Source organism: Streptopelia decaocto (genome assembly GCF_964273445.1).
Source record: "Streptopelia decaocto genome assembly, chromosome: 2".
Lineage (NCBI taxonomy): Eukaryota > Metazoa > Chordata > Aves > Columbiformes > Columbidae > Streptopelia > Streptopelia decaocto.
In genome coordinates this window covers 136,367,615-136,392,047 of record NC_138655.1, presented here as the reverse complement: position 1 = coordinate 136,392,047, position 24,433 = coordinate 136,367,615, and the positions used below count along the sequence as shown (strand labels likewise).

At 37.9% G+C, this 24,433-nt stretch overlaps 1 protein-coding gene across 4 annotated transcripts in view; it reads left to right on the top strand.

Moving 5' to 3' along the window:
- GLCCI1 (glucocorticoid induced 1) overlaps positions 1-24,433 on the top strand; it is a 59,685-nt gene that overhangs the window by 19,404 nt on the left and 15,848 nt on the right. For 2 of the 4 annotated variants that reach the window (XM_082044122.1, XM_082044124.1), the window contains exons 2-5: positions 861-1,012; positions 9,655-9,741; positions 16,873-16,986; positions 19,997-20,149. In XM_082044122.1, coding sequence (XP_081900248.1) covers positions 861-1,012; positions 9,655-9,741; positions 16,873-16,986; positions 19,997-20,149 — 506 coding nt within the window. Of the gene's footprint in view, positions 1-860; positions 1,013-9,654; positions 9,742-16,869; positions 16,987-19,996; positions 20,150-24,433 lie in introns of all 4 variants that reach the window. The other 2 variants (XM_082044121.1, XM_082044123.1) reach the window with 1 other exon arrangement.

The window sequence follows — 24,433 nt, the reverse complement described above, 5'->3', positions numbered from 1 at the left end:
AAATTAATCTTGCTCGGAAACTTCTAATGGTTGAGATGAGCAAGGTAGAGAGCAGCTGTAATATGGGGTGCTGGTTGGCTTATGTAGAGTCTAGAAAACGAGTATATGAAGTAATTTTGCCTAAAGGACAAAGCAAGATGATCCAACACACTGTAAAGCTCTACAGTCTTGTGAATCACCGTAGTCTCTGCTTTCCAAATGAAATGCAAGTGTATGGGGAGAGAAGCGCAGGGGGGAGTCAGAGCTGGCAGGCCTTGTGATGGGTGACGGCAACCACGGCAGCTTTCAGCTTGCCTAAGGCCTGTATTGGGGTCTTGCAAATAATATGGAATGGCATACATGAGAGCAAGAAGTCAGATGTGCATCTTACCAAGAATCATAATTTTTGTCATGGTTTGTGTTTTAGAATTTAGAAAGCTAAGCAAGCTGAGTTAAAGGGGGGAGGTCGGGCAGGTGAAAAACCAAAACAACAACAACAACAAAACAAACAACAAACTATACTGATACTACATTATATTTTCTGTTTCTGTATGTCTGACTTTCCTGAGTTGCATCATCACTGGATTTAAATTTGCTTGATGTTTTTGGTTGATGAAAACATATCACATAAGTAGCCTGGTTCTTTGTAGATCTGAACACTTGTGTTCAGTGCTGTTTTTTGTAACTGTTAAGTTTTCCCTTTTGTATTTTTTCTCCCTTGTCTAATGTTACTTGCTTTCATGTGATAGCACTCTTTTCAGCTTGGCATTTAGACAAAGGTTTCTGACATGTTCTTGCCATTGTGTGTCATAGCTAGCTTTTAACACTTCACATCAAATTTAGCCTGACTTTTTTGTTGATTTTGTTCTGATTTTCTACAGTGGACAGGCCAAAATCCCAGCAAATCAGAACTTCTGGTACCATAAGGCGAACTTCTTCTTTGGACACAATTACAGGACCTTACCTCACAGGACAGTGGCCACGTGATCCCCACGTACACTACCCTTCATGTATGAAAGATAAATCTACTCAGGTAAAAGCTGTAAAACAAGACAACAGAGATATTTCGTATAATTGATGTCTTCCTGATAAATACTGTTATCACCTGTGCTGGAATCTTAGCTCAACTTAATTCCAAAGAAATGTGGATTCACTTAATTTTTTAATAAATATAAAGCCCTAAAAATAGGGTACAGTAGTGCTTTTTAATCAGTGTCAATTCAGTAACATATGTGACAGAGAATATTTTTACGCTTTTAGAAAACAGTCGGTAAAAATAATTTTCTGTATGTGGGCAGTTCTGTTGAGGCTAAATATGTAGATTTCAATCTCAGGCTTGTATCTGGTATATTTTGAAGCTGCTATATGCAAAATTATCCTGTTATTTAAAAAACCCAGAGATTCCATAATAGTAGTGGCTGACAAACTAAAGATTTTACTAAATTGTAGTAATAAATCTGTATGTCTTTAAAAGTGTGTTTGTGGGGGAGGAGAAGGAGAGAGGCTGCTGTTAAGAAGAATTGATCTGTTTGTCACTAGAAGGGAAATCCAGAAGCAGCAGCCGGGAGTAAGTAATGTGGGCTTGAGATGTTCCCTCTGCTGCTTGGTAGCAAGAAAGACAAACAAAACTGCTCTGTGGAAGAGATGCCTCTTGAAGCCAGGCATCAGAATGAGAGCCTCACCACCAGCTACAAAGGGAAGGCTCCTGAGGTTATTACCCCTGGCTCCTCCACAGGGCTCTGTCCTGAGCAGGAACCCCTGGCAGGGGGGGCTACTGTGGCGTTCATAGGGCTCTTGTGCTCTTTGGCTACAAAGCTGAATGGTTTTTCTTGCCTGATTCCTCCTCATGCTGGAGCTTGTTGCCTACAAGGTTGATCCCTACCCAACAGGTATAAAATACATAATTCTAAAAAAACCCAAATTATTAGCAAGGGAGTGCGTTCTGGATTTTTCAGTAGTGTTATTTGGATATAGAGTAAGTCATCTGAGCTTGTGTTCTAAACTAAATTGGAAATGTGAAGAAACTGTCTGTCTTTGGTTGTATTTTCAATCTACAGGGCAGGTAGGGATGGCTTTTAAATTGGTTTTCCATGTCTGGTACCATGATTCTATCCGTTGCTGTCATGGGTGTCCTGTGAAGAAAAATGGTACTTCTGTCATCCTACCTTTTGCTTATAACTCTCTTTTGCCATTAAGAACCATTCTAATGGAAGTTTATGTTGTTACAATGTATATGATACCATTAAAATATCAAGGATTTTCTGTCATAGCTCCACTTGTAGGTGTAAGTTTTGTTTGTTTTCCACTGACTTGCAATATACTTGTCTCCCATTCTGCCATCATTGGACAGAGCAAATGCAGCAGCTCTTTACATTGATTCTAGGTTTTAGTCTTCTATGTAATACTGAATTTCTCAGGACAAGTTAGAATGTATAAATAATTTTCCACATCTCTAAAATATACTGTAATGCCACACAGGAGGTCCTGTGATGGGGAAAGAATAAGCATAGAATGCTTAGAAAAGAAAGAAGATCTGTCTGTATGTTCTAGAAATCCCGTTTAATGAATTTGGGAATGCGATGATTTAAATTGTTCTTGGAGACATTTAAAAATTGTGGTGGGAACCTTTAAGAAAATGCTGTCTTCATATCCTACTCATTCATTTTGAAACCAGCCAGCCAGTTTTAGCAAAAAGTAAGAGCAAGCAGTTGTCTTTACTCTCATGAAAGTTCTACCTAAAAAGATCTTAATCCCGGATTTACTTCCAAGGTAACTTCCTTTTCATAGTTTTATGCCTTGAAGGTCATCTGTTTTGAAGCTATAATTTCAAGAGATGTTCAGTAGCATGCTTTGTAGTTACTGTATTTCTTAACCCCTCTCTCTTAAAACATACATCCGTATCAAACTTTGCAAATACCCTTATGAATAGAAAATTTAGAATATTTAAACATTCACAAACAAGCCTTTTCACCAGTTACAGAAAAGAGAAACAAACTTGTTCTATAAATATTTGAGCTCCAAGCATTTGGCAGTAAAATTGCTTTCCTAGTGAGCTCAAGTAAGTGTTTAGGTTATTTGACCTGTTGGCTGCCGTCCTTCGCCTCATTCAGAAACAAAGCTCAGGGAGGAAAGAAAAAGTCGTACCTTTTCAGCATAATCCAGTTTAATGGGGGGGAAAGGAAGTACTGTTGTCAGTACAAGATGAAGTATTTTTTTCGAAGGGGAAGGGCAGGCAAGTTTCATGGTGTGGATTTGTGGGGATATCTTAGCTGTCTTTTAATTTATGCAAAAATCAAGCATTTAGCAATGCTTAGTTTGAGTTGAAAAAATGTCTTGACTACTTGGAACTATATGAATATGTAAAATGCGATCGGCACAGTGAATTCCATTTTTTTGACATAAAATATTCACTAGGGACGCTTGTAGGTTAACTTGATCATAAAATATTGACTTATGCTTTGGTTGTGTGGGTTTTTGTTGTTTGAGTTGTATGTAGTTTGAAGTATAGCTGATTCCAAGAACTAAAGATGAGATCCAGGTTGTTGATAGGATGCATGACTGGCAAGTTATTAAATTAAAACTTTCCTCTTTACCTGAGTACCAGCACAAATACTTCCACTACTTCATGTTTGGCTATGTAACAGTTTAGTTCATGGGAGTTCATATAGATTATAGTAGCTAAAAATAATACCACTTGGTAGTTTAGCAGAGTGGGAGATGGTAACAAAGAAAATAAATAAAACCAAGATAATGAAAATCAATAAAGTGTTTTTTTTTGTATGAGCATGTTGCATTGGAGAATTAATTGTTTTACTTCTAAAGTCAAGAACAATACTGTCAGTATAACTTAGGTTGTAGGTGGAATAGTTATTTCTCTTTCAAGGGTACTTGTTGTCCCTAATTAAACATTAATTTAAAATCCTCATTTTTTGCAGTTTCATGTAGGTGGTGATTATGGCTGTTCCAAGTTTCTTAGAATTCTTGGATTTAAAAAAAAACAACCAAAAGTCAGATTCTGATCTTTGCTGTGATCAGATGAACCTTTAATGAGTTTTATTACAACTTCTTGTTTCTCAGTTAAGTTCTTTGAACCTGTGTAGTGCTTATGAACAAAATATTTCTTCCTTGTCTAAAATTAAACCAGGATTAAAAAAAAAGAAGGGTATTATAATTTAAATAGAGGAAACAATTTTTTGTGTGTGTGTTTTAGTTCCTGTTGCATCTTGGAGGGTAATAACTGTAGTTCATATATGTGTGTCTCAAGTGTTTTGACTGAAAACACTGAAGAGGAGTGAGGTTGTTATGTTTGCTTTTGGAAAAATGTGCTATGGCACTGTGCATTGTGATATTTCTACAATTCCAGATCTCAGAATTCTGCATGCATTTATACATGTGTGTGTATGTGTGCATATGCATGCAACTAGTTGACCTTTGAGAACCAGCAAGTTTCGAATAATCAAAGGTATGCCATTTTATTTAGTAGTGTTTTAAGTATTTTGGAAATGTAGGGAAACTTACTATTCTAGGAAGTTATATATGTTGATATACTTTGTGATCCCCTTCCCAATTTCCTCCACTGTCCTACTTCCCTCTCCTTTTCAGTAAAATCTGAACTCTCCTTAAGGCCATTTAAAACTCAGTATAGCTTCCTTCCCCATTTTTTCCCTCTCTGTTGGAAGCACTGAGCAATTTTGTATACTTCTCCTTCATGCTATACATGTAAGAATTTATGCCTTTCTAGCTTGAGGAATAATACAATGTTGAAATGGATATGCCTGACCTCAGGATCTTCAGAAACATTTGGATAATCACTATAATTTATTTATATAATTATTTGGCAGTAGCTAAATAACTTTAAAGATTTTTATAAAATTAAAAATGAGAGATTAGGGCTAAACATATGGTATTGGTGTCATAACAAAGATATTGCGAGTTAAAGAATCTGTGGAATCTTTCTCAATCTGAACAATACAAAGAAAAGAACAAATGACCAAAAATAACCAAGTGGAATATGATTCAGTGATTTCCCGCTCCCCCCGCCCTGAATTCTTAAGCTGGACTCCAATATGACTGGATATGCCTTTTTCATTGTATATGGCACAAATAGATTGCACAAATAGACATGAAGAAAGTGTGCAAAATGCCTGTCAGAATTTTTGCTTCTCTAATCTTAAAAATAATGTGGAGTTATTAAACTGGAATGCTTGGGTAAAATACGTTTTTGTTCTGTGTGTAGGTCAAGGCTTTAGTGTAGCCATCTCTCATTAGTTGTCTGAATAATGTTTTGTTTCCTTTTGGGTAGAGATTTTGTTGCTTAAAAATTAACATAATAAACCAGGAGGCTCAATTACCTGAAGCTTTTTTACTGGTGTATTAGTTGGCCATTGTTGTCATGGGATATTTTAATGGCGTATGTTAGGGGAAAGGACAAGGAGGGAGAGATGTCATGTAACTATGAATTTGTCATTCTGACTTCTCTTAACCTGTCTGATGTTTAAGAGGAGTTGTCACCTGTAGTCAAATTAACTTTCTAGATCTTTAGGCTGTTTTTATAAAATTTCTAGAGGGCCTTTGAATGCTTTAGAAAACATCTGAAGACTCATCAGGCTTTGTCTGCTAGTGGTGGTGTTGCATTTCTTTTGAATGTGAAAGTTTTTCAAAAACATTATTGCTTCCCCTGTAAAAGTAAGACTTATGTTCTTAATCTTTGCACCCATCCCCCAATGTAGTTAATGTGGAATGCAGGCTAGGTATAGCAATTAGAGTGAAGGGCTGGCAATAAAATGTGAGATATTTAGAGTAATTCAGTCTTATTTTAGGTTTAGGTGGGTTGGTACTCCATGCAGTCATTTTGATCTAAATGAAGTGGAAAGAATGTAGGTGTATATCCCTGACATAGCTGGAAAAGCAAGGCAGAATTGCTAAACACGTTGGAAGAAATGCTAATCTCTACAAGGCTGGGTGAGTTAGAACAATGGTGGTTGTGATTTACATGAAGACTGAGGAGAACAGCCCGATGTGGTGTTCTCAGCATGTCCTATCCCGTGTGCATGCTTTAAGCATTGTGTCAACTGGGTCTGGGACCATGAACCTTCATGTTTTGGAATATCAGTGATTCTCCTTCTGAAGCCACATTATGTGTTATTTAGTGTTTTCAAGGTTCTCCTCTTAAAATGTTTTAAATCTTAGTTGCTGAATGTAGACTTGCAGGAATAGTCTTTCCATTTCATGGAGTTCGGTTCATACTTAAGTGATGCTGTAAATTTGTTTCAGCTCTGAAATATTACCAGCTTCACAGATAGTGCCTGTGACCTCTCCTACTGTGTTTCTGACTTGAGGTACATCAACTTTGGTTTTGTTTGTTATGACTGAGAAATTTTTCTTCAAATACATTTTGAGTTACTTTTTTACTTTCATTATTTTTTTAGTATGTTTAACACATGGGAGATACACTCACAGCTTGAGATGGAGGCTTCCATGGATAATCTTGTTTTGTGAAAGTTGTAAATAAAGATGGGAAAACTATTTTCATGAAATGTGGTGTATCAAGGGTGCTGTACACCCCCATCTTATTTGTGATGTAAGTTACAACATTCAAGTGAGATAACCATGTGCCCATACATGAGCTAAACTTAAAAAAAGCAGAATTTCTATTTGAATGTAACAAGTGTGGGGTTTGTTTGAGTTTTTTTTTTGTGTGTTTTTTTTTTGGTTTCTCCTCCCCGCCCCCGCTTTCTTTAAGCTTTTGCTTGAATGTGAGAATTTGGGGTTACAAATCCAAAACTTGTCTTCATATAATGTGGGTTACAATGTATTATAAGCAGCAATTTCTAGGGTTTGAAGAAGGCTGGCTTGCTATAATATTATAGTAACTTAACCTTTCTCTTTTTTTTTCCATCTGAGTAAAAATAGCACATTAATATAACATTGCCTGACTTGAGTACTGTGCTAGGAACATCATATAGTATTTGTAGTCTAATAACTGCAAATAAAATTGAGGGACACAGTCTGGCCCCTGTATACTGATACTTGTATGTATATTTTTAAAGTTTGTGACCTGACTCAATTTACCAGAGTAATCTTTGTCTCAAGGGAGGTAGTATTTGAATGGAAGAGAGTGTCAAAACATATTTGAGAAAGGAAAAAATTTAGTATTAGGTGAATGGATGGTTTATATTCTTAATTTCTGATTAAGTCAACTGCAATATAGGGATTCCCACCTCTCTCTACTAATAGTCAACAGTGTTGATTAAGTTGTTTGGCTTTGTTCTTATTGTCTGGATCAATATCTGTGCTTATTAAAAAATACAAGCAAGCTCTTGCTTTCTACATTTTTTTAACAGTGTACTTCTCTTTATTGAGAAACTCACTTAGGCTTTTTAGGTGCTTGATGTCTTTTCTGTTCTGTTTATTAAGCTGTAGTTGAAAGCCTATAAGTTTGTAGTGATCCCTGGTACACTCTCCTGCACTACAGGTAAATATTTAAGTACCTGAAATGCCTGTTTCTATTATAGTTCATCCTGGAGTTGTTTCCCAAACTATGGAGCAGTGTTGTGTTCAGAATACCCTCTTTGGAAGATAAATTTTCAAATAATTCCCTTTGCATTGATTTCGTATGAGAGTATGGTTCCAGCTGTACTTAGAATATAGTAAAATAACAGAAGAACAATTTAAATTGGAAAATAAATTGAAATAGAGGATGAAAGCCTATGATTTTGAAAAAGGAACAAATTTCCCTTGTTTTCTCCAGTTCTTTAGAAATCTGTAAGCCACCTCAGCATTTAAAAAAAAAATTAAAAGCAATACAGTGTCTTTCACACGAATTTCAGGGAGGTGGTAAGTACCCATTCTACAAGAACAAGTAATTACTTAGAATGTGGCTCTGCTAAAATGCAGAGAGAGAGGATGCACACACAGGTAGCGTGTGGCAGGGGCTCCGATTTGGGTGACGAGAGTCACAGGTTGCCTGGCTGAGGGACTCCCATGTTTTCCTCATAGTTTTAAGTAGCTATGTTAACTCTTTACTCTTTTTACTGATTTTATTTCATAACCACATTATCTTCCGGCTTATTCCCCAGACCCTACACAAAGAGAGTCATATAATAAATACACAGAACTCTTAACTTTTATAAAAACTTGTTTTTTCTTTCCTGGGAACATGCAGCAAAAACCTTGTTACTGTTTTCCATTTTGCTTTCTAATTGCCCACACAGCTTGCTGGGTCTTTGGTGGAAGTGTTCCTGATGGTGTAAAAATAATGGAGAAGAAGCCCCACCAGAACCATGGGAAGTGCAGGGCTGGCAGAAGACACAAAATGACTTAGCATATTAAATATTGGCACTTAGAAGTGCCAGGCTGTGGGCCATACAATACTATAGGTATGAAGGTATAGCCTGTGGCCTGAAGCTGCATGTCAGTGCCTTATGGTTCCAGGCCTGGCCTAGTGGGCTTGGCTTGAGTGGCCTGGCCACAGAGGGGGCTTCCACCTCCCTTCACAGGGCAGCAAGGGTGAGGAGCTATAGATAGTGGTTTTGTGGTGTTCTCCAAGGTGATGCTCGGCCTCCTCCCAGAGCACAACAGTGTCTGCCATGTGTGTGCGTGTTACAGAAGTTTCTAGACCCTAGAGAGGAAGCAAGAGTTAGGAAAGCTGTGGAGAAGCAGGGTTTCCATGCATGAGAAGGAAGTTCTGCAGGGAGGTGGATCCCAGATCCTACCTGTCCTGCTGGGCTGGGGTCTTGTCTCCTTGGAGAAGTATCAGCAGTGGTCCCCTCCTTGAAAAACCTCACTGCTAAATTCTAATCGCTTTTAGTGGTATTGGTTTATTTCTTGATGCCTTATTGTGAAATACTGAGCTAATACTAGTAGGAATTGCTGAAAGAAACCCCTTTGTTTTTTTTCTTTTCATTAATTTATATAGGTGCTTGTAGCCCTGAGTCTTACATGGTTCATACCTTGAAGTCTCCTTGGATTTAGATGTTCCTATTGCTCCTCTGACAGCTGGTGACTCTTATTCAGAAATGCTGGTGGATACCCTCAATTTTCGTAATAGTTTTTTGGTGAATAAAGAATTGGGAGATCTGGCTTCCAGACCCTTCTCAGTCTTTGGCATTTAACTTCATAGCTCCTACATCCAAGGACAGTCCCTGAACTTACGGGCTTGCAGACGAGGCTAGAAAAGGCCCAGTCTCTGCTGTTATGCTCGTGTAGGTTGGTGCCAAAAGTAATAAGAGGTGTATCAAACTCTGTATCAAGTCAGAGTTACCAAGAAGGAATTGAATATATGGCCCAGGGATTAAAGAAAACAAGTGGGAGAAGTGAATCCTGGCTTTTGGTCTCTGAGTCTATTTTTTTTAATCTCATAGTTTTCTAAACTGTCAACTGGGTGAAAACTAGAAATGGATGCCAAAGCGCACATGGGAGTAGCCAGGTAAGGGTTTTTTTATGATTGTCAGGCCTCTTTCCTTGTAAATACACATTTGCAAAGCCTTGGTTTTCTAAATAGTTTTTATGTATTGAGACTATTACTGCTGCATATCAGATTCTGAAATTTATTCCTCATGTATAATGCCTGAACTCTGACACTGCAGAAAGAGTAAATCAGTTATTTGTGCCGAAAGTTTTTCTTACCTGGAGAATTCAGTACAGTATATTTTCTTTTTATTTTTTTCCCTCTAGACGCCTAGCTGTTGGGCTGAAGAAGGAGCAGAAAAGAGATCACATCAGCGCTCAGCATCATGGGGAAGTGCTGATCAACTAAAAGAGGTGAGAAGTTTTGCACAGTGGAGACTTTTAAGTTTTGAGTATGCCCAAGACATTTTTTTAATCCTTATCTGAAGTCCAGGAAACTACACCCTTTCCCTCCCCTCTGTTGCTTTTGAAACAAGTTCTACTTAAACCTAAGAGTTGTTTCAAGACTGGTTGTTATTTTATGCCTGTTGGATTTCCTTGCTTCCTACTACAGTGTTGGCTGTGACCAAGTGGCCAGAGTGTGTGCTGGGGAACCAGCTTGTTGCTTCCTAATTTTCTGCTCAGAGTTACCTTAGCTACCTTTCTGTTCTTAATCGCTGCTCTCCTGAAAGAGGCAAAGTTTAAGTTGCTATGTTAGCATATTCTTGTTTGGAAATTTCATTCAAGTTTAAGGGTGGAGATAGAGAGGACATCACTTTCAGAAATTAAAAAGGAGGGTAAATGTTGATACAGTGATGGTATGATTACTTGCAAAGCTCTTTTAATCATACATATTCTGCTGCAGACTACAGTTGCAACTAGAAGGAACCCACCACAAGTGAAGTGGATTTGCATCATGAGAAAATAGATACAGTAAAATGGTCTCCATTTCAGCCAAAATGACAATATTTCAGTTTTTGTCCCAGTAAACTCTGTTCTCTTCAGAGTTCATGTAACTCTGGCTCTGTCTGCTACCTAATAACTGCAGTCAGCCTCATGCCGCTGTCAGGAAGGATGCAACTTCTCTTCAAGACCTACACCTTTCTTTTTAATAAATGAATCTTGCAGCATATTCTCATGGGATGGGACTTTCCCCTGACGCTCTGGGCGTTTTGCATCCCCTCTTCTCATTCCCTGTTTAATAGGACATGTCCTATTAAAAAACGAGGTGAAATGTGTAGGTTGTCTGAGGAGATAATGTTACTGGCAACCTGTAGTCTTCTTCCAGACCATCATTGATAGGAGGAATAGTTGTCAAAAGCAGTAATGTAACCTGAATTTTAAAATCAGGCGTGACAAATACAGAATAATCTTGTATTCCAGTGGTGGCAGTAGCCTTATGTTTAAAGCTGAGGACCTGGGCCAAAGAGAGGTCAATCCAGAAAGGGTTGTCTATTCCCGTCTTGTTGAGTACCTCTTATGAAAGCCATCAAAGCTGATTTGTTAGTACAGAGGTCTTCAGTTGTCTGGGTGCTTTCGTCTGCAGCTGTGAGCAAGCACTTAGAATCACAGATTAAATTCCCAGAAATTAGTGCAGGAGTTTTGTCTTAAAAGTTTTGGCTTAAACATTACCTACCAGCACAAAGGAATTGTAGCAGGGGAAGGAATAGCATCTGTATTTCCAGGATAATGCTTGCTTGCTCTTACTGAGAGACCATCCTTCATCTTCTGGCAGTTCCTGATCAAGTTCTGCAACAAGCAGCTTTTCTTCACCACAGGGCTGTGACTGTCAGTGATAGTGAAACCTTCAGCATGTAAGCGAGTCTCTGCCGTTTGATAACAGTGATCCATTGTGCTAGGCTGCCATCCTCGTTATGGACTAAACCACAAGAGAAATACAAGGAATGTGTGGCCGATGGATTTCACGGTTCCTTTCTGATAGAACACAGTAATGGAAAAATGGGGTGTGTGGAAGGGAATTATTTCTATACAAATTTTACAATGGTTGTTCATCCCCAAACCTGTCCTTGTCTTCTGCAACTTATAGTTCTTCCCCTTCCTCTGTTTTTCTTTCTCCAGCTTCCCAAGCCAGTTTTCTTGCCCTTTGTAGCTCCCTGGGTTCATAGTTCCCATGTCGTTCTGCATGCTTTATCCAGCCAGTTCTCGTCTGTCTTCCTTTACTTGAGCTCTTACTCAGTTACTTTCCATCTCCTTGTCTGTTCTGTCTCTCCATTGTTTGGCTTCTATTTTATCCCTTTTTCTCTCACCTGTAAGTCCTGGTTGCAGCTTCTCTGGCTGGCTACTTAATGCCTCTGTGGTGGGTGTTGAGTTTGTTCAATACCAAGAGTATCTGCACTCAGTTTCTTTGTGCCACAGTAACTGGCAGTTTCGGGAAGGAAAAACTCTCTGGGGCAATTCTATTCAAACTGTAAAGCCCCACTAGAGACAGAATTGCTAGCAAATGCTGCTGCCAGTTCCAAACATCTTCCTTGAACACGTCCAAACTGAAATTTTTGCTAAAACTTTGCCAAATGTAAAGACTTTTCCAAGGGAATAGAGGGTCATGTTCCCACCACAAAGGATCCTCAGACACATGTTTGGCTTTTTCTTCCAAAGCTTTGAACAACAGTTTCCCAGGTAAAAAGCTACAATAATGTGTATTAGCACATAAAATGGGAAAATTATTTCCATCCCTCTTCCATTTTAATCTCATTTTTAAAACCACTCTAATACCTGTGCTGAAATCTCTGATGAGAAGGGGATAGGAGAGATGAATGTTGCATGGTGGACTTTAGAGAAAATTTGACAAAGGTATAGGCAACTGAAAGCAAGAGCTGAAGTAATGGAAATAAAAGAATCACCTCTCCTGGGCAACTGCATTTGTTATGAGTAACACAGGTAACAGTAGTTCTGCTCAGCATTTTCAATTGTTTCCCATATCATTTGACAGTAAACAAGTAGGTAGCTGTTTACAGTTTCCTTGGCTTGTCTTGGCAGTTTGGGTTCATGTTTTCTTGCTCCAACAATGGAATGATTTCTAGCATGTATTTTTTGTTATGTTGATACTGTAAACCAGCCAAATACTTGTATGCATAGTTTTAATTGGTTTTGATAGAATATTCAATGTGCTTTTAAGTTTAAAAAAATATTTTTTCCTCGCTTAGTTTGAATACTATTACAATTAAATGCATTTATTTAACACAACTGGGAACTCTTTTTAAAAGACTTGCATTTAAAAAAACCTAAAAATGAATGTATAGACTTAAGATCCCAAGCAAGCAAATGAATTTTGTATTACCACATAAAAAAACTTTGGGCAGCTGAAAATTTTGTCCTTGAACTGAAACAGTTGGGTGTCAGGACTGAATCTGTCTAGGAGTGAAATAGGCAATGCTTGCTTTCTTGTAGTGGATCTGTTAAAAAAGTTTAAAACTCCTCAGCTCTCAATATGAACTTTGTAATGATAAAGTGTACCTTTTTTACCACCTTGAAAATTTCTTTTTTTATTCTGAAGGGTTCTACTGCTTGTTTTTATGAAGTCTTGAATATAACTTGTAAGATAATGCCAGGGTGCTTTAACATTATTTTAATAGATACACGTCTAGATGGGAGATAAAGATTGCTATCAGAGTCTTTGTATTGGACACAAACCAAGTAGTGGTTTGAACCACTGGTGTTTTTTCCCCTTTCAACTGGAATAGTTACTTTGAAATTCTGTTGAAGTTGAATAGGGACAATTTAGGTTATAGCTTACCATGAACTGGAATTTATCCAGAGCTGGAAGAACCCAGAATTTAAAAGAAGTAGTTTTCAGTTCATGTGGGTTTTTAAAGACATCAGAATTTCAGACAACTGATTTTTCTCTTCCCTTAAGCACTTCTGTATGCTGCATCTGTTACACTGACGCCAGAAAACTCCTGTTGCAAGGTCCCTTTTGCTCTCACAGAGACTTGAAAAGGACTTTGGAATAAAAGAGAATCAAATATGAGAGCCTGCACTTTTTATGTGCACTTTCATATACCAATAGAAAGATTGTGTTCAAAGGTTTAGGGTGAATTTCTAATGCTTGTTTTACTCTTTGACCTACTGATTAACTTGTTTGTTAGCAAATGGTTCATGAATGAGTTAGAGCTCACTCTCATTAATAAGGAGTTTGTGACTTGTTCAGCAGTAGAAGTTACTATGTTGTGCAGCCTGAATTGTAGAAATGCAACCTGTTGGCTGGTAAATATTAATGAGCACTTGGACAGGAATGGTGAGATGTGATCTGTTTCTGGGCACATGAGGAAAATAATGTCCCAAACCCTTTCTGTTTTTTAGCAGCCCCATTAAAATTGAGTGTTTTGTTACTGCACTTTTGTTTTTTCCTGCTGCATAGCACATTATTCTTTTCCTGCCTTATATTCCAAACCGAAATACCTATATTGCTGCCCAGAATGGTCCAGTGTCAGAGAGTATTTACGCCATTGTAATGGTTGGATCTTCAAGTACATGTTTTCCTGATACCAGTCACTTGGCCCCATTTTCTTTGCAGACCAAATTCCCTAGCTGATATTACTTGCATTTGTCAAGTGCCCAAGAGACAGGATCTGCTGCTTCTTTGACGTACTTGGTAAAACAGGTGCCGTGAAGGCATATGTTTCATACTCCTTCCTCACTGCACAAGTTATGTCTGCTTTCCTGGGAGTAGTGTACCTCATACCTGTCTGCAGCTCATTTTGGTTATGTTTGGTGCTCTGATTGTGCTTCTCTGCCGCTTAGGGAGAAGGTGAAGGTAAACTTCCAGGAAGCTAGCACAGCTCCCTGTTCCTCTTAGTAGTTGTGACCTTGAGTTTGAGATGGAAAATAATTGGCAATAAAAAGATAGTCTTGTCGAACAAAAAGAAAATTATTGAGATTTCAAGATCAGCTTTAGTATATGGTAGACTCACTGGACTCCCATTGGTGGAAATATGGAGCATCATTTGGTTTTGAGGATTCTTCTGTCCATGGACTGGGTGCCACTGCCTCCTTAGTGTGGCTGCTCTGAAGCTGGGTTATCTGTGCTGTAAACTCTCTCTCTCCCATGTCTGGAGGATGAATAAGAAATGGTAGATTCCTATTTGTGTCCATCATTACTTTCTTTTTTGTGTGTGTGATGATATCTACCACATCATGGAAAGCTACGGTACTTCAAATTCAGGGCTAAAGACAAATTATGAGAAGATGTATCTATTATATTTTTTCACTGCGTTGCATGTTTAGTGATCCTGTCAGCTCCAGATACACAGTCAGATTTTTCAAAAAGTTTTAATCTTTCTTTTTCCACCCAAGAAGCCTTTTCTTTCTGTAACTGTCAAGAACCTACTGCCTGCCAAATTATACATACATACTTGTGAAGTGACAGAACCTCAGATTCTAGGGCACCATGATTCCTTTCAGGATATCAGAGCTTCAAGGTTTTGGTTGGCCTATGGAGACATACCAGCCTATCAGCACTCTCCCATTTAATGTTTTCACTGTCTAAATTTTACACTGAGAGGCTATATTCTTGAAGATTTGCAAGCTGTTTGTGACAGAAATCAGTCAGCCTGATCTCTGAGGTGGAATTGTATGTATCTTTTTTTTTAATAGCATGCTCCCAAGGAAAGGTCAGAAAGCTAGATTTCATTTAAATAAAAAAAATAGGGTATTTTAACTTTTGAACCAGGAGGAAATGCACAGCATTGACAGGCAGCAGAAATGAAAGATTTATATACAACACTCTCCCTGCTTTTTTATTATTTTTGTAGACATTGTTTTTCTCTTCTGTTCTTAAATCTTCATCTTCCCCTTTAAAAACTTATCCCTGTTCTCCCCATTCTCCCACATTCTAATGCAAGACATAGATCTTTGTATACTTACCTGCTTGCTTATTCATCTTTCTGTGTAGCTAGGTTTCCTAATTGCTACTATTGCTACAGGGAGAATGGGGAAATTCTGGACAATTTTTTTGCTTTGTTTTGTGAGTGTTTTGTTTGTTTGTTTTTTGTAGAGATGAAGTATCTCTTCAGACTCCTTCAAAGTTTCTTCCAGCATGATGCCTGAGTTACACCTTTCATCAAGAGATTAGTCTCCCAGTTCTATAAATCTAGCTTGTCTGTGTTAGAAAATCAGTTGTATTCAGGCTCTGTGTTGATGTACTATACACACAGACCCTTTCGGAAATCTGAACTGTTTGTCTGTTGTTGAAAGATCAAAGTGTTCAGCCATTTCTGAGTAGTGGTTCTCTGAATATGGGTAACAAGCTGTGGCAAGACTTGATATAAAACCTTAAAGTAGATCCTTCTTTTGTGAGTGGTACCAGAAAAATCACAAAGAAAACTCCACAGCAAAACTCCATCCAAACCTCTTCGCCAAGCACTGTCATCTCTGGCACTGTGAAGAGTGACATGAAGTGATTCTCTACCACAGAGTTGCTTTGCAAGAGCACTAGTGATATATTTAACTACTTGGAGTTAACCTCAGAGTGCATGTACTTGTAAGCTGTCACTCAGAAAGAAAGGTTACGTTCCAGCTGATGAAGTTCTTTGAAATATGAATTTCGTGTGCATTCAGTTCTCCTTACTTACCCTTCGGGTTTTTAAAAATTGTATCTCCTAGCTGAGTTAAAAATGAAATGGGGCAGTGCTGTGTGTGCTGAGCGTGCAGGAGAATGGGCCTTGAGCACAGAGGAAAAAATTAACCGATCTTAAGGCAGTATCTGTACATGTTGAGTGAATTTGCACATAGTGTAAACTTCTCAGACAATGCTTATTGAGATAAATACTCTCTTTTATGTAGAAATTATCCAGGAGGAATAAATAAGTAGAAGAATTCCCAGATGAAATTCTTTAGTTTCTGTTAAGGAGCAGGTCAAATGGATAATGGCTTTAGTTGCATTTGACCTTTAAAATATGTAACTTTTGATTAGACATCTTTGCAGCAGACCGCAGAAAAGATAATTCCATCTGCCTGAAGGAATCTCTGATAATTTAGCCTGCAGGGAAATGCTATTAAATGTATTAAATAAGTTCTCCAAGATGAGTAATGCATATTGATTGCCAGTTGTTTGTGAAGGCTCTTTGGTATTATGCAGAATTATCACTGGAAAACTTTGGTTTGGTTTAAGGTCAAATGAATTAAACTGTAGGCTTTATAGTCCCTAGTTTAAACCAGTTATAGGCCAGAAACTGCTGTATATTGTCATTATGACTACTTCTGTTCACATTAGTTATTATGGTGCTTGTTTGTAAATGGGGAAGTTTAGTACTTAAACTAAGCCTGCTGTTATATTCAGGTTGGCAATTAGGGCAGATACTTTGGAGAAAGTATCTCATAAGCAGGAAGAAGCTTTAATGCTCATGCTTCAAGGGAAGACAATCCCGTATGCTTGTAAAATCCTCCAAAGAGGACTTAGAATGTCTGTGATTCACTTTATACGGGAAGATTTGGGCAGGTATCCATTTGGTAACTCATTATCACTTCACCTGAACTTCTTTCCAGCAGATTGCCAAACTGAGGCAGCAGCTTCAGCGCAGTAAGCAGAGTAGTCGTCACAGTAAAGAGAAAGAACGTCAGTCACCTCTCCATGGCAACCACATAGCAATCAGTCAGACTCAGGTAAGTAGATAGTTGCTTGTATCAACAGCCTCCTACCTTATCAGGGTGGGGTGAATAACCTGCTGTTTATTCCTGTATTTCTTCTGTTTGTTTTCTTACGTGGTACACTGAAATGCTTAACAACCTGATACCATTGCATCTTCACTGAAATTTATCTCATAGTCGTCATATAATGAAAAAAGAATTGCAGCAGGATAGCAACTAAAATATATTAAAATGCTGTAAAAATTCTGAGCATGGCCAGATAAGATGCCATTTCCAGGAATACATAGTTGCTTCCAAGACTAATTTTTGTGGTGCACTTATCAAAAGTCCCTGCTTGCCTGGAAGGTATTTGCTTATCAGTTTCACAACCCAATTTCATCTGAGCTGGTTAAAAAAAGAAAAAAAGTACCAAGGGTGTAAACAGTCTGGATTGGCAGCCCAACAATTGATCAGTCTTTGAGCAGCAAGCAGAACACTAACTGGCTTGTTACAAACAGTCCTGTAATTCACCTTACCGTGTATTCATCAGTAAAAGACAGCAATACTGTATCACCAGAGATTTGAGGGAAACTATCATTCCCTTGTCCCATCTTAGGAACCTTCCTGATACTGCACTTATTGGTCCGTTTGCCAGAGAGGCAATTTCCACATGATGTCAAGAAAAACAATATTGTGGTGTTTACTTTCTAAGAAGAAAGTTATAATTCACCTTGAATTTAAATTCAGCTGAAATCAAAGATGTTTCTTTTCACAGTACGCCATCCTTAGTGACTAGGGGATCTGTTACACTGCAGGATAAAAGTCGTTTTCTTCATGGTTTTGTCTGGGTCATACCTGTTGGTGGTTATGGTAGTCCAGAATCATTGTCAATATAGGATCCTGTCTTGTAGCATGAGAGTTTTTGGTTGCAGTGCTGTGTTACAGTACAGTTGTGACAGCATATTTTGAGAGTTTCCATCATACTAAATGGAAAAAAATGCTATCATCACGAGCCTGTGCTTGTTCTAGACACTGTGACTTACTGTAAAACCTCAATCAGACATCATCTTTAGGATGCTGAATCCTAGATCCGTATTACGTTGATGACTGTGCTCATGTTCTGTACCAATGGGCATTGTGATGACAGGGCTTCTCTCCAGCCATCAGTCTATGGATTTGATATCCTCTGCTCTGAGAGGTTAAGCTCAGGCTCCCAGTCTGACGCCTTCTGTTTTCTGTTGTCTTGTTACGTAACCTACTTTTCAAAGTGATGTGTGAGTTTAGGCAAATTTTAATATAGCTAATCATTTTAACACTAGCCTGGCTAAGACAGTTTTTCACTTCAGGTCATTTACATGTTTTACCAGCTTAGAAAAATTTCCCTTTGCTCAGAGTATATTGATATTCCTTCTGTTATAAAAATGCTGATGTATATCAAGAATAGCTTTGGACGAATTACCTGACCAAATTACTTGGCCGTGAAACAGATTCTCGGCAGGATGCAATTGAGGATGCCTAATACAGTGTCTGTTCTAGCCACTGCAGACTACCAGTCAAATTGAAACCGAAGGATGAGTTTTAAAGCTCAGGTGAGGTTCAGTCAATGACTTTGTGAGCCTTAAGCCACTTGCAGAAAACAGTTAATCTTGTAGCATTTGACAGTGCAGACATTGGAGTCCTGATTAAATGTAGCCTACAGTGGATCCTTAACTTGGACCCCATGTTACAGGCAACTACTTGAACTCCTGAAATATTGGTTCTGTCATCCTATTTCCTGACTGCTTTTCAAAATAGCTAGTGTTTTAGAAAGAACAGGTTGACCGTGATGGCTGATCCTTTATGGTCCTTCTTCTGTTTGGTTAAAACCTAATCTTGTGATGAAGATGTATGAGAAATTGATATTCTTACTGAAACTCTTATGCCTCTATAACAAAGGATCCCACTACACCAGGTATAGAAAAGGGTTTTGCTTTCCCTCTTAAAGGAAGCTGTTGCAGGTACCTGTGCCACTCTTCATAGTCACAGTAAAACCCGTCTTTGGCACAGACTGAAATGCACCTGGGACATATGCTTTGAAGGAACGTTCTTTAGTACTTGGGGCTCACTTTGTCATGGCTCATGCAACATTTTGATTTCTTTAGAGGGTGTTCTCTGATGAGGCCGGTGAAGTCCTCAGTTCTTCTCACCATTGTGGGAAGCTGTCCTGCAGGTAGCGTGTCAGAGTCAGAGAATGCCTCAACACAAGTGACATGCACCTTTGGAGCTGCATGTTGTGCAAGGTTCATTTGTCAAGAACATTTTGTCTTAAGCATCCTGTGATTCTGTGAACAAGAGGAAAACACTGCTCATGGCTGGCATGGTAGGTGCATCTGTGCTTTGTAGCTGCTGCCAAGGTAAAGCTTCTGAGCTTGACTGTGCAAGATGTGTGTGCACTCTTGTGAATGGTTCCTGTTGGTAACAGAGCTTCACCCCAACAGTTTCTTTCTGAAAACCATACCTGTATTTATTTCCATGCTTGATTCTTAAGCTCCAAATTATTTCTTTTAAGACCTTTGATACAAAGTTCTGAAAAGCTATGTACTAATGAAAGTAAAGGTTCAGAATGGATGCCTTGTTTATTGTTCACTAAAGCCAACCAAAATAGAATAAAAGTGCATTAAGCAGATATTTCAGTTGAGTGGTTAAGCTGTAGGAATGTTGGGAAATGCCTTTTGGATCCCAGTTAAACCATCAGCATCAGCACCCTGTGTACTCCCCCTGCCCCACTGGGTGTGCTGTAGGAAAGTACATATACCTGCCTACTTACTGATAAGTGAAGTAGTAGAATGCTTTATTATAGAAAACTTTGAGTTAAGTAGAGGTGATTTTAGTGGCTTTTGATTTATGCAAGCATTTATTTTTATTTATGTTTGCCATCTAGAAGATGATCTTTATTTGGCAAAATTAATACATATCTTCTTACTTTTCAGGTTTTTTAGTACTGATCTCAGACTCCTGTCTTTATTCTGTTTTCCAACTTCAAATCATGTTGTTCTCTATTTTCTAGGCTTCTATTTCCAGATCAGTCCCTATGCCGTTGTCAAACATTTCAGTGCCAAAATCAACTGTTTCACGTGTGCCGTGTAATGTAGAAGGAATAAGCCCCGAACTGGAAAAAGTATTCATTAAGGAAAACAGTGGAAAAGAAGAAGTATCCAAGGTAAACTTATATTAACATGTTTATGGTTGTTTTTCCTTTGTAATCTGTAAACACATGGGAAACCTTCCCTGTGAAAAACCCTCCTTGTGGCTGAAATTGCAAGTAATTTTCTTCAAAGAACTGTTTATTTGAAAATTTTGCATCAGTGGTTTAGGGTGGGTGGTTTTTATTTCTTAAGGGCTTCTGGCCAAACATGTTTAGAATGCACTTTCTGTAGAGAACTTGAAATTTTTTGTGCAAAATTCAAGTGCTTGAAAATTTAGATACTTCAGGCTACAGTAGTAAGTAATTGGAGATCAGGAGAGTAGTTTATTTGCTCCATTTTGCATCCTTTTTCTTAGGCAAGACTTAAGTTTTCTGTGCTATGCTCTGCTTTTTCGTTTTAATGCTTTTCTTCCATAAACTGAATGTGAATGGTTTTACTTCCATGAAACCACTGTGATCTGTCTTGGGAGATCTCTGTATGGGAAATACTGACAAACAGCTTTCCTTATGTGGGAGAACTGGAGCAGTGGAATTGTCATTGGGGAGCACTGGAGTACTTAGATGACATTTAAAATGGGAAATCTTTGGTTTACAGCCACTAAATAGTCAATGAAAATTTTCTGTTGTGGGATAAACTACTCTGTTTTTTCTAATCTTCTCAAAGATGTAGGCTTTGTTTTGTATGGGTTTGTTTGTTGGTTTTTTTTTTTGTGAATGGTCATGTAAAAGCAATTCAATGCACAAGTCAAGCTATAAAACTTGAATCAGAGGTTTAAGATTTCAAAACCTGATATTTTTAGTTCTTCATTTGGGCAGTAAACTTCAAAAGCTTTTGAATAGTCTTGCCTTCTCCAGAGACTTAGTTGTGTGGACAAAGCAGCCTTAAGAATGAAATACTGTAGTTGTAGATGTTTTATGCTAACTTTGCTTTCCTGGGCTATCTCATCCCGTTAGAAGGGGGGTGTGTTGTAACAGGGAAATAAAGAAAATAACATGCAAACTGAAATAGACAGCCCAAGTCAATAAACCTTATTGCACCATCTCCAAAGAGATTATAAAAACGTATGTATTACAGTGCCACCACTAGTGCTGCTATGGCTGGAGTTGTAATCTCCGATGGTTAGAGGACATTTCATTTGTTTATCAGACAAATCATCTTCATAAATGTTGTCCTTGGGCTTTAACAGCTTCTTACTTGGGATGCAGAACTCGGTCTCGTAAGTTACTCAATGTACTGGCTCTGGTCCAGCCAAACAGTTAAGCACATACTTAAGTGCATTGTTGGACTGGGGCCAGAGGTGCTCAGCAGTTTACGCAACCAAGGCAATAGCGAACCCTTCCTCCAAACATGTAGCTGCGGAGAGTCTTCAGACACAAAAGAAAGTCATAAATTAGACGTTGCCCTCGAAGTCACGTCGGTCTTTGTGGGCAGAGGATTGTTTCCTGCTATGTAACTGTTTGTTGCTGTGAAGTCTGGTCTAATGGGACCTAAAGCGGGACTCCTAGCGCTCTCCTTGAGCTTGCTGGATCTCCTGGCTCACTTATGGAAGATAACAGGACTAATTTACTCCATCTTACTGCTGGTGAACTTTCTCCTAATACAACAATTTTGCATATTTTTAGCTTGGGGGAGTTGGGGCAGCTAGGGTAAAGGTTAGGAATTACTGAACGAAAAGATAAACCATAGGAAAGAAAACTTCATTAGATTCACTGCTTGCGAAACAATTTCTTTTTCTTTCAGTTTTCTGCCATTCATTCATGCTGTAACATTCTGTGTTTTTAGAAAGTATTTTAAAATAGCTATTTTAGTTGGTTGCGTTGGGTGATGTGTGAAGGCTGCATTATTCTATAGACTCGCTTGTAAGTTTGGTGTGCTTCTGGGTTTTCAGCGGGTTTCTTTTAACCTGTTGCCATGTTTACTTCACAGTTTTAACAGTGTATGTTCAAATCTTAATTTTCATATGAATAGATCTGTCCAGCTGCATGAAACACTTTGTGCCCTATTGTGAAGCTGTATTCATTTGGCAGGAAAGAATTGGGGAATAGCATACAACCTGCTAAAAACACTGAGAAGGAATATTACCTTTATTATAGGTGCTGCTCACTATTATTATTATCCCAGAATTTAGGTGCTACATTAATAGCTTTCTGATTTCTTCCATGTCAGTTTGATAACCACATTTGGACTGTTGCAAGTAAAATAAAATGCATTTTAGTTCTCTTAACTTCTAGAATTTTAGTATAGTGTTCTCGAATGTTTTTCTATTAGTCTCTCATCTCTTCAGTATAAACTTGGCTTTGTTTTTTTTATTTTTGGTTTTAACAAACTGTTTCTTAGTTCATATATTGAAATCAGACTAGGTCATCCGTACCATAAAAATATGGTTAAACAGTTTTATGGATATTACTTGAATTACTTTTTTAATTTAGCTCACAGTTAAAATTGTTACCCAATGAAACTTTGCTCCCAGTTTTATGCTTCCCTGCTTACTCTTCAGATACACAGATTGATTTATTTTTTTAGACTTGTTATTTGGTTTTGTAGTGTCTGATGTTACATACTCTGTTTTCCCTTTTGCTGATTTCAGTTTTTGTAATCCTACTTCTTGAATTGTTTGGAATATGTCTTTTGTCTTCTCTCTTCTTGGAAACATTCTGCCTTTTTTAACATAGTATTGTAATCATAATAGAAGTTGTACTTCTAAAAGTACAGTTAATTAGTAAAAATTATTGTAGACATTAGTCTTGTTATTCTTGTGTTTCACAAAGCTAGTTGATGATACAGTAATGTTGTGTCATTACCTTTTAATAATAAGACAATAAACTTTAGAGGGATTACATTGTAAGCAGTCAGAACATTCTGAATATTTCATTCCTTTCACTTTAGCCATCAATGTTTATATTTTTTTCTTGCTTAGGTGGCTGACGGTGTTTTTTCTTTCATAAAACTAAGTTAAAGTTGGCTTTTTGAGTCAATTTTTAATCACCTCTTTCTCCTCAGATTTATTAATAAACTTTAATTTATTTTCCAATGCATTTATTCAAAGATCCTGGATACATTTTCCTTCCTGTTGTATAACTTGTTGAGTAGCCTTCCAGGCAATCATGATTTTTGCCTCTGCTCCCACCATAACTTGTAAGAGGGAATCAGCTTTTTGTGAGGTTGTGATGGGCTTTTTTTCTTTCTCCCGTTGTGACTCCACAACACAAACATTGGAGAGTTTGGGACAGTAAGATGATGGACTCGTTGTAGGGAGTGGGTGGTAAGAAGTTCCCTCGTACAGAATGCATTGCAAAAATAATGAAAAGTGCCCTGTTGCAGGACACAGACACATTCATAGGCCTCCTATTAGGGAAAAAATATTACTGGAGCTATCTTTCAAGTATACAGAAGTAATTAGAAATTAAGCAATTCTGATGGACTATAACACAATATAAGAAAAATTATGAATGTGTCTCTTAATTTATTCATAATGCTTCTGGAAATAGATAGCAAGATGGTTTTATGTACCTATTGGAAAACTTAATCCTGTAATAAAAGGACTCTTATTTCTAATATGTACAGATGCAGAGGATCCTTACTTAAATCTTCATATTCTTCATCTGAAAAGTCTGGTTTCTTACAAGTGCTCCTTCCCAGGATACATTATTTTTTTTGCATTTGCATCTTATCTAATGCATTGGTGACTTAATTACGCTAGAAGGAAGCTCTTTCCTGTGCCTGCCTTTGTGTTACAGTCTAGAGAACAGTGTTCAAATCAAAAGCATCAAATGGTTTGATCTCAAGAAGTTGCTTTCCAAATAGATGTAAAGCTTATAAAGAACAGATTATGTTTAAGGCTCCCATTGGTATATTACGTCACAGTAGCATTCCTAATGCTACTGAATAGGGTGTTCTTGGCTTTATCCAGTGAAAAGATCGATACTGAAAACAATGTGGTCAGTTTTAAGTGTCTTGAGAAATGCATGCTGTTGTCAAATGGAGCATATCCATACCTTTGTAGGGAGTGAAGGGCAGTGTGTGACCGTGTCCGAAAACACACTGCCCTGTAGGGGTTGGTGGGTGTCCTGTCAGAATGCATTTGCCATAAGGTTAGTACATGACTGGACACTCTAGGAAAAAAAAAAACCAAACCAAAACCCCAAAACAACCACAGTACATAAATGACTAGAAATTACTGCACTTTTCCATACATTGAGTGTTACGAAAACTAATAGCAGCTGTACCAAATTAGTTACACTATTTCTTGTATTCTAAGTTTTTTAGAATAGTTTAGGCATGACTCATAGAAGTAACTT